Below are 10136 nucleotides of genomic sequence, written 5' to 3'. Positions count from 1 at the left end.
AAACAAATTATTCAACAAAACACCTCGATATAAACACATTTTTAATGAAAGAAAAACTATAATAAATTATTATTATTTATTCCCCTGTTGAATTAAATCACAAACTTTAAATAATTACATAAATCATTCGTTTTATTCTTTTTAAGGTTCCTATCTTATTTGGCGACCAGACAATAGCAATTTTATAAGATTTTATCCCACAGATCTACACCACGGTCCATATTTGGTCCATATTACGCAATGAGGCGTCGGTATGTTTGGTCTGTCATGGTTCCCCTCCTCGAAAGTGGGTTTCCAGAAGGGGAACCATGTAACCCTCTCATGAGACTGAACTAAATCAGCCATATTGTAAAACAGTCGATAAAAAATGCGTAACGTTATTGAGAGGATTCGAACTCAGGCTTTCCTTCACTTAGTGCTTGAGGATGCTAAATTCCGAATTTTAGTTACTGCTGCATTAATTCAGAAAATCCTAAATGTAAACAAGTGTAAACAGGAAACATGTGATGGGCATTGAATTGAAGAATGCATAGTCCATTGGAAAGAATTGTCAATGTGGAACTTTCAAATTACAGATGTCAAAATATGATAATGTATATGGTACTTTATCTTTCTAGTGCAGTGATGCACTTAAATATCAAGTCGCTAATTAAAGTTAATTTTTTTCAAAGATTAAAATGGGATTAATAAATCAAATTAACTGATTTATAGTTGCTAAAGAAGATAATCGGATCAAACAATTTAGACAATACTATTTGACTTTTAAATGTAACTTATTAAGAAATCTTTTACTTAATTAAAAATGTTACAGTCAAATTAATTAACGAAACTACGAAGAAGATTCTGTAAGTATCGAAGAAGAAAGAAGGAACTGGACCTAAGCACATTTATTTTCCACATAATCATTAAAAACATTTGTATTCTGGTCGCATAGGTTTATTCACTTAATGAAATCTCTGCTTAAAAAAAGACATCGATTCAGATGTTAAACGACTGACGTACAATTTCGCCTTCAACATTGTAGATAATGAAAATGAAATTTATGGACCAGCATTCAACCCGAAATTCAAACGATCATCACTCCCATAAATGCCCCCGCTCTAAACTATAAAAAAAATAATAAAAAGTAATAATAAAAAATATTATAGATGGCTTCGTGAATCTCCAAATGTTTTTTTCGTTAGATGGTTATATAAATCTCCGAATGCTTCTTTGATAAGTCTAATCAGAGTTCCCTCGTTTTCAATTTCCTGCGTTAATCAGGATGGAAAGGAAGCAGTTCAAGGTCACCTGGAACTAATTGAGGACGGCTGATGTTATAAAATCGAAGCCACTGCACATTGTACTCGTATTTTTCTGACAAAAACCTTGCAAGAGCAAAAGATGAGTTTTCGTATTGCCATATTCTTTGCGGGTGCAGCGTTATGTGCTGGATTTGCATTTCCAACAGGACAAGAAACCCCTCCAGCAGAGACATCTAATACTTCCCCTGAATCCGCTCTTACAAACATTATGTGCAGTAAGTATTCACTACATTTTACGCTTCTCATTTCAATATACAATGCAGTAAATTCGTGATACCATTTAGCGGTTATAATACTCAAAGTAAACGTCGCGAATTGTCCATATAGAGTCACTGAGCAGCGGAATAAGACATTGCATGCTGCAGACTGGAATATTCTTTGCGCGTTTTAGGTTAGGATGACAATTCACGCCTGCATAAAATGTTTTTTGTTAAGACGGAGAAAATTTGCTATCTGCTTCCAAAAATTTTTGTTTCTTCATTGATAGCATTAGAATTACTCTTGATAGAATTTTTCCCATATAATGTGAGATAATATTTGCTTATTAAAACGTTAAGTTAGAAATTTTCATGGCGACATCTTTGAAATCAAAAGGGACTAATGATCCTCAAACGGTTAGTTTTAAAAGTTTCTGGAATGCCAAAATCTTTAGTTAAATCACTCCAGCGAGACAGGTGTAGGTGTTGGTGTTGGATTTGAGATGCATTAGAAATTTAGTTCTTCAGAAATACGTTTCAATTGAGAATCATGACTAACCCATGAATATATCATGAATATCATTATGTTATATAAATTTCGTGTTTCAGGACGATGACGGATCTTATTTGAATGATTCTTTTAGAGTTCTAGGATATTGTTTACTTCTATGCAGATACTCTGCTTCAACATCCTTACGTACTTGGTAACCAGTAACTCAAATTTGTTGTTGTAAACTTCATTTTCTGTGGTCGATTTTCTGTTTTCTGGACGAAAAACCCGAGTTTCCGGGAGAAAAAACCATGTCACCCTCGCCTGAGACCAACTAATCAACCACGTTGTGAAAAAGGCTATTACAAATTCCTCACATCATCGACGGGACTCGAATTCAGGTCTTCTCCACCCTCTGTGGGAAGGACGGTGTCCTACCAACTGTGCTACCCACGTAGGCCTTTGGTAACCAGTGCGACTGAATGTATGTTTTACTATTTCGATTGGAAGGAAACGGAAATTCAGCAGAGTGACGTAGAAAATGAGCACAGTGACAAAAATAACCTGCGAAATATTATATAAATGATATTTCGCATCTGTTTAACCATTTTCAGGAGAAAACTATACATTTCTGTGGAAGTAATCAACCATAAGATTGATGAATTCACGTCGTCCCTTAATAACGTATTTATCAATAGATGAAATTCATCATTTATCTACTATTAAACAATTAATCAGCCGCCCTTCCACAGCCAGAATGAGAGAAACCTTTATCGGTTTTTTTTTCAAAAGGCGCTTAGTCGGTCCCGTTTGGAACCATTTTCCATATCCTCTCGTTACAATCAGAAGCATAAATAAAAAAACAAAGAAAATTATTTCAGGTGTAGACGATTCGCAAACCGCAACGATTTATTCAAAGTTTTGGTACGATTCCAGATATTTTAGGAAAACTCCAAACACGAAAAGTACTATAACCTGTAGAACCGTACATGGATTAAAGATTGAAAAGACACAATATAGCTTTTGAAGAAAAAATAAGTTTAAGGGGAAAATGAGGAAAAGAAAAAGTTGGTTTTATGAGTTTGGAGTTGGACAGTGAATGGATGCTGGGTGGTTGAGGTCGTGTTCGGACTGGCTTGAAGAGAGCGGTGGAATTCGAGATGTTACAGAGAACAGTCTGCTTACATCACATTGTCTTTCGACAGTTCTGGCAAACGAACCGAACGTGTGCTTTCTCCTGATTCCCGGACCACTCTCCCTCAAACTTCTTGTTTTCTGGTATGAATTTGAAGCTCAAAGGAAACAGTTAATAATGTCTTCGATAATAAATCATAAGTCACAAACATAGATGGATTACACTATTCGGTGGTTACACGAAGTATACTATTCAATGGAGTAAAATAAAAACTTAAATTTATTAAAACTTCTTACTCTCATTTCAGGAGACGAAGAATCCAAAAGTACGATTGCGGGATGTCTGAAGTTAGTCACTGGAAATGTAAGTAAATAATTTTGCCCTGCACTTTCTTGAAATTTAATGAAATCAATTAAACCACGCATTTTAAAGTGATCAATTGATTAAAATACCAAATATATTATTTAAAGGCTGCGAAGTGCAATTTACTTTTTTGTGTCCATGCAGACCTTCCCTTGCATTCAAAAAAGTGAACAAAAATTTTCACCCATTTGACTTTGCATTAGTAGCACCCCCTTAATGTATGAATGGAGTGGTCTGTGGCACTGCTGAAAGCTCAAAGTCGGAATAGGCTGACATTTTACTCGAAAAAGAAGCCGAGTTGAAAATTCTTGCAATGTTCCAATTGCAAGAATTTTCTCAGAGCAAAAAAGATCTTATTTAAAGAGAATGCACTAATAACTTAAGTACATCCTCATCAAATACTGTGTGTGCTAACTTAAACTGATATCTAATGAAATTTCCTTTTACAGTTACAGGTTGCACTTTCTGAATGTTTTTCGGAACACTATCCAAACAGTGAAAACCCGGAGTTAGATTATATAAATAAAATTTGCACTAGAAACAACCGTCCGGTATGTACCATATTTAAACAGATGTAACATTATTATTATATCAGAATAATGATAATGCCTATATTGATGAATTTTTAAAAATATATTAACGTCTTATTAAATATAAATTAATTAATTTATAATCCACGAGGGCCATGTAATTAGTGGTCGAGGGATTGAACAAAAGCTGTCCAGGTAAAACCTTTGAATCTCTTATCCATTCAAAAGATAATTGGTTAATGATTTTCTTATCCACTGTTCTGTAAATGTTCATCTGCAGTTCCATCTCTTTCTCTGAGACTAGTCAGAGATGAAGTCTAATACATATTATAACTGCATTTTACTAATCAGCATACAATCAGGATTAAACTCCAAATCTGATTTTAACAATTATCTTCTAAAACATTTATTTCATCCTCTACGATCGATTTCATTAACCTTTTGTTCAATGATTGGGTCACCATAAAAATATAAATTAAGAGAGAGGTCTTTAGAGTAAGTGACTGATATGTTCTACATTGTCTAACCAATAGTTCTTAGATAGATAGTTTTCTAAAAGTTATTTTTTTATTCTTAGCAGATTAACATACCTGTGAAAAATCATTTCATCATATTATTTTTTTGTGGCTTTCATCTTGTAATTAAATTGCAGTTTTTTTTATTTAGGTGGATGTCTGCATAATGGAAAAAACGAGAGGCATTGTAAGTATTTCTTGAAAAATTTTTGTTCAATCTTTAAAAAATATATAATTTCCATTAATCACTAATTTTGGGTCGATGTTTCATCGAAATAAAAAATATAAATATGCCTTCATTAAAATACAACCTCTTCTAAGCCGGCTGGCTTTCTCGTGAGTTCATAAATGTCCATATTGGTATTTATCCGAAAAGATGAGGACAAAAAATCTCTCTTCCCCTAGGGCTCACAATAATGACAAGTATTAATACCGGAATACCGGTATTAATACTGGTATTCACACTGGATCTAATTTTGGTACATATTTGATTAAGGTCAGAAAACGCCCTTTCACATTCTATACTGGAGGATGCTGAGATATTCGTAAACGAGTTAAGGTTTATCCTCCTTATTCTCTCATCTTGACAAAATGTTATTTCCTTTTTAACCATATATTATAGGCGTTGAACCTTTTTAGAGGGGAACAGTTAAAAGAATTTCATTAATTCCAGATTCGAGTTTATCTTTTAAAATCTCATTAGAATCAGACAGTTTCTTATTTTGGAAGGAATTTACGGAACGAACACCGATGTTCTGTCCCGTGTTTGTCTTTAAATCCAAATCTCTCATTTCAATCTAAATCATTTCAAGTTTTCTGCACACAATATCAAAAGCTTTCAAGGATGGGCAGTAAACTGTGCCAACGAGTCATGAAATCTAATTGCATGACAATTTCTTTGCCAAATTCTGCTGTAATATACTTCTGTAAATGTTTATCATTTTTGATTGATGTTTATAAAAAAGCGCAGAAAGGTGATTTAATAACCTTTATGTGAATAAATCATAAACAATTATTTTTTAAATTAATAACGAAAAACTGGTATTTTTTATCAATAGTGGTATATGAATACCAGAAAAACATATAGGATCAGCCAAAACAGAAAAAAACTACACATTTTACCCATCAATAACCTCCAAGTATTTGTCCAGTTCTTCCTTGAATTTATTCAAACCATTAAATTCCACAACAACAGATGGAATCCTGTTCCAACACTCAACTACACGCTGGCTGAAGGCATGTTTTCGCACAGACATCCCGCAACCATCCTCAATCAAATTTGAATTTATGCCCCCTTATGTGTATAGTATCCGAAACAGGAAGAATGCCATCAACTCAATCAATACTTACTCAATCCATTCATGGCCTTAAAATACCTCAATCAGATCTCCTGTCAGGTGCCTAGTCTCTAGATGCAATTTTGGGAACTGAAGCCTCTCTTGGCAAGGGTATCCTATCGTTCCCTTCACCAATCTAGTAGCTTTTCTCTGCACCCGTTCCAGAAGACCTCCATCCTTCCTAAGACGAAGCCTCCAGACCTGTACACAGTACTAAAGATGCGGCCAACCATGCCCATAAAGGGATAATCACTTCCTTACTCTAGGTGGAAAATTTCTGCATATCATTGACAAAACCCCAAGAGCTATCCTGGCAACCTGTCTGCACTGCTCAAAGAATTTCATATCTGACTGCACGATTACTCCCAGGTCTTTTATTTTCATTTCCCATTACCCTGAGTGTAGTACCACACGGTTGATAAGTTACTTTTGGATTACTGCTTCACTTGCATTTGTCAATGTTAAACTTCAACTGCGATATCTCAGATTTAGTAGCTCACGCTGATTATAGTCATTAACCGCTCTGCCAACCTGAGCTCGTCTGCAAACTTAGACTTAGCCTGATATACCTTCATCAATTTCGTCAATAAATATTGAAAACAACGATACATTCAGCAGTGAGCCCTAGAGGAATCCATTAATAACATTAGTCCACCAACAGGTTTCCATTGATAGTGGTAATGTGTCCTGTCATTCTATAAGATATGCATTACCACTTTGAACGACAAGAGTCATTAACGGGTGTATCTGATCTGTAGGCTTGTTTTGGTAGTCCACAGAATATACTTATATAAAAAAAATTATCCTCTATTAGTTGAAATCGAAAATAGACACATAAAATATCACTATATACAAAGTATATTCTCTGATATTTTTTCTTTCTTCAATTTTTGACTCTATAATACAATTTATATTCGATTTCTGTTTTTAATATTTTGGCATCACAATTAGTCATGAAGGAATGTGCCTGATTTGAAATAATTTACAGGTAAACTCTGGCATGGTTGCTCACTCCAGGCTATAGAGGGAACCAGCTTCTTTTCGGTAGAAATGAAAGAGAACTGTTTCTTTCATTTCTATCTAAAAGCTATTATGCTAAAGGCTGAATCTATACTATCTACAATCTATTTCATTTCTATCCAAAGGCGAATGAACAACAGATTTTAACATTCTAAACGTTGCAAAAATCCCACTGAAGAATTCCATTTCATTATCAGATTTTTTATCGCAATTAAATTTATTTATTTAATAGTGAATTATCTATTAATGCGGTGAATAAATTTTTAATAATTTATAAACTAATAATAAATGAAAATTCAGGTAGAAATTTGAAATACTTGTCACAGGAGAAAGGGATTCTTATCTGTTATTTCTCTTTCTGTTTCAGAATACCGATGATGATGAAAAAGAGTTTGGGGTAAGCTATATATTTTTACATATAATTTATATTCATGTGGCCATATACCTAAATATTTTAAAAGGTCATTAATGATCAGATTCGGTGTATTGAGCGCCAAGCAAAATAAAACTATGAGGCATCAATATATTATATCTGTAAACTGCGTGTATTCTGTGTTTGCGTTGCCTGTTTACTGGATGAAAAACCCGTGTTTCTGGAAGAAGAAACTACGCAACTCTCGCCTGAGACAGATTTAATTCAGCTAAGTTGTGAAAGTATCCATAAAATTTCTTCATTAAAATTCGTGCCGTTCATGGGATTCGAACAGACCTTTTCCAATCGGTATGGAGAAGACAGTGATTATATCCATATTGCTACCTTCGAGGTAACTGAGACTATAAGGCATCTGTATATTACGTCTGTGAATGTGTGGATTCTTTGGTCTGTTTGATGGAAGAAAAACCGGGAGAGAAAGAACCACGAAACACTCTCTTGAGGACGACTAACTGAGTTACCTTGCGAAAAGAGTTATCGAATAAGTTGTGGGGATTAATGAATTCATGAGGCCCTCGAGTGTACCACACTGATTATATTACCCGTAATCTCAGACCAGGTAGAAAATACCTGAATTCCAGTTTCGTCAATGACACGAACACTTTAAACACCATGGAATTTTTAATTTTCCTCTTTAAGATCCGTTTAAAATTGAGGAAACCTATTGCCCAGTAGTTTAACATTATTTTCTGTTTCGTACAGAATAAACAGCAAAAGCCAATGAAAGTAAGCCGATAATAATGAGAACCTAGCCTCTGTAAAAGAGGGAAGAATTCTCTGGGCTCAATTTTTTTCTATAACTGGTTATCCCCATCCTCCGAGATCGTTTTGAAATTAACTGCACTTCCCAATAGTGACGTTCCTTGGTGGCATCCTGAGTATCAACCAAACTGCCCACCTAAGTACAGTGCCTCCTCATATTTCGCTCTTCATTGAATCCTGATAAAGCTATGCAGAAATCGTGCTACACAAGGTCATTATGGCAGAAAAGAGAAATTACAACTTAGTAACAGTTTAAATATAATGTCGCTGTCTTTTACTGTTGAAAATACATTCCTTAATTAAAATTGTGGAAAATTCCTGAATTAAATTAGAATAATGCTTAAAATTTTCTTTCTCAAATAAAATATGTAATTTCGGCCTGTTCATTTTATTTATTTTATTTCTGAAATGTTTATTTTGGATAAATTTATTCAATGCGGATAGAATTTGTTTTAATAAAGGAATTTTATATAATTTTTATTCACATAAAATTCCTTTTAAAATTTAAATTTAAAATAGTATGAATAAGTATGGCAAGAAGTAATATATGATGGTTTCTTATTTTAAGATCTGCTTCAGTGAGTTCTTTATGCCGAAGGGATTGCACCACGATTAAGAGTCCGAAGAAGAAAACTGAAAATAAGGAGTACCCGACCCCTATTTTTTTAGAATGTAGTTTTGTTCAAATTGATAAAATTTTAAAAATTACAGTGAAAGAAGGAAAGTTTAATCTTTATTGAAAAAAAGTCAAAACCTTTTGTTAAAAATTAAGAATTATTCATAACTTTTATAGATATATAATATTATGTATAATTGATGATCAAAATGTTCATTAGTAAAAATATCTTTTTTTACTAATTGTCATTTTAGAAAAGTGTCTAATTTTTCTCTAATAAATTTAGAAAAATCTTTATATTTCTAAAATCAACAGAACAGTTTTCCAAACAACTTGAGGAGAAGAAGGTAGATGACTATTACATTATTGTTTATATATTTTAATGTTCTCTCTCTTAATTTCTCATCCCCCGAATCGTTAAAATCGATGATGTACATCATGCAGCTTTCGATGAGCTATTTCAGGCAGATTAATGATCCATTCAGACATAATTTTCTGTCATTATAAAATAATTCTTCCTTTGTCACATAATAAAGGAAAATATTTGTCTAATTAACCAAAATGGTTAATTAGACATATATTTTCCTTCAGGGTTTGCTCCTTTTCAACTTTATGTGCTATTGAAGAAACCTGATGAGATATTTGTTTCAGCTACTGAAAAAATCTGTTCAAGTTTTGCTGAAGAGTAAGTTTCTACTGACCACAAATACATTAGCAGACCAAACTTAACCAGATTATACACCAACCTCCAAAAAGCATCCAGACGTCCCTGTTTAGTCCAGCCGGGACAGAATGTACACAGTTGTGGCCCTCCTGCTAGCTGCGTGGATACTGGAAAACATCCTTTCTGGCAGCATAATTGTCAGAAACAACTAAACAACAAAATAATGCACAAACATGACACTATATTCAGTTCTATCCATTCGATTTTGATGACAAAAATATTCTGAAAATGTTTGTATCATCACAGCGTACTACAGTGGAGTTGAATTAAGGTTCAAGGTACACCCTATATCCGCCTTATATACCCGATAAGCGAGTAGCTCTTAATAGTATATAAGACGGTTGAACCACACCACACAAATGTATTCATCATGCTGGACGAAAAGATTCTGGTCGAATCCTGTCAATGGCGCGATTAACTTTCATGGGCCTTTTTTTCACAGTGCCTGAGTTAGTCGTTCTCTGGCGAGGACAGAAGATGTTTCTCTTCCGGAACTGGAGTCTGGCATTCAGCAAGACAAGACCAGATTTAATCTCACTAGACCGACCAGAGAAATCACATGGGCATCAAACCCATGGATGGATGAGGCTAAATTGTAATAACCCTAGTATGAAAATGTTTGTCATATGAAGCATAACACCATCCTGCATAAAAATTAGGTTTAAATATAAACTACGTTCATTAATATATAGAACAACTTTGGTCCTCGT

At 33.9% G+C, this 10136-nt stretch overlaps 1 protein-coding gene across 1 annotated transcript; it reads left to right on the top strand.

The window, feature by feature from the left end:
• The first annotated feature begins 1327 nt into the window (after positions 1-1327).
• LOC150083428 (uncharacterized) lies at positions 1328-8761 on the top strand. The gene is made up of 6 exons (XM_090377272.1): positions 1328-1519; positions 3434-3489; positions 3939-4040; positions 4686-4721; positions 7259-7288; positions 8655-8761. Exons 1-6 carry the CDS (start codon positions 1384-1386, stop codon positions 8700-8702), a joined length of 408 nt encoding a protein of 135 aa, XP_090233398.1. The 5' UTR covers positions 1328-1383; the 3' UTR covers positions 8703-8761.
• Positions 8762-10136: the final 1375 nt, after the last annotated feature.

Source organism: Mastigoproctus giganteus, chromosome 7 (assembly GCF_048544385.1).
Source record: "Mastigoproctus giganteus isolate SK-2022 chromosome 7, ASM4854438v1, whole genome shotgun sequence".
Lineage (NCBI taxonomy): Eukaryota > Metazoa > Arthropoda > Arachnida > Uropygi > Thelyphonidae > Mastigoproctus > Mastigoproctus giganteus.
This window is presented reverse-complemented; position numbering and strand designations above follow the sequence as displayed.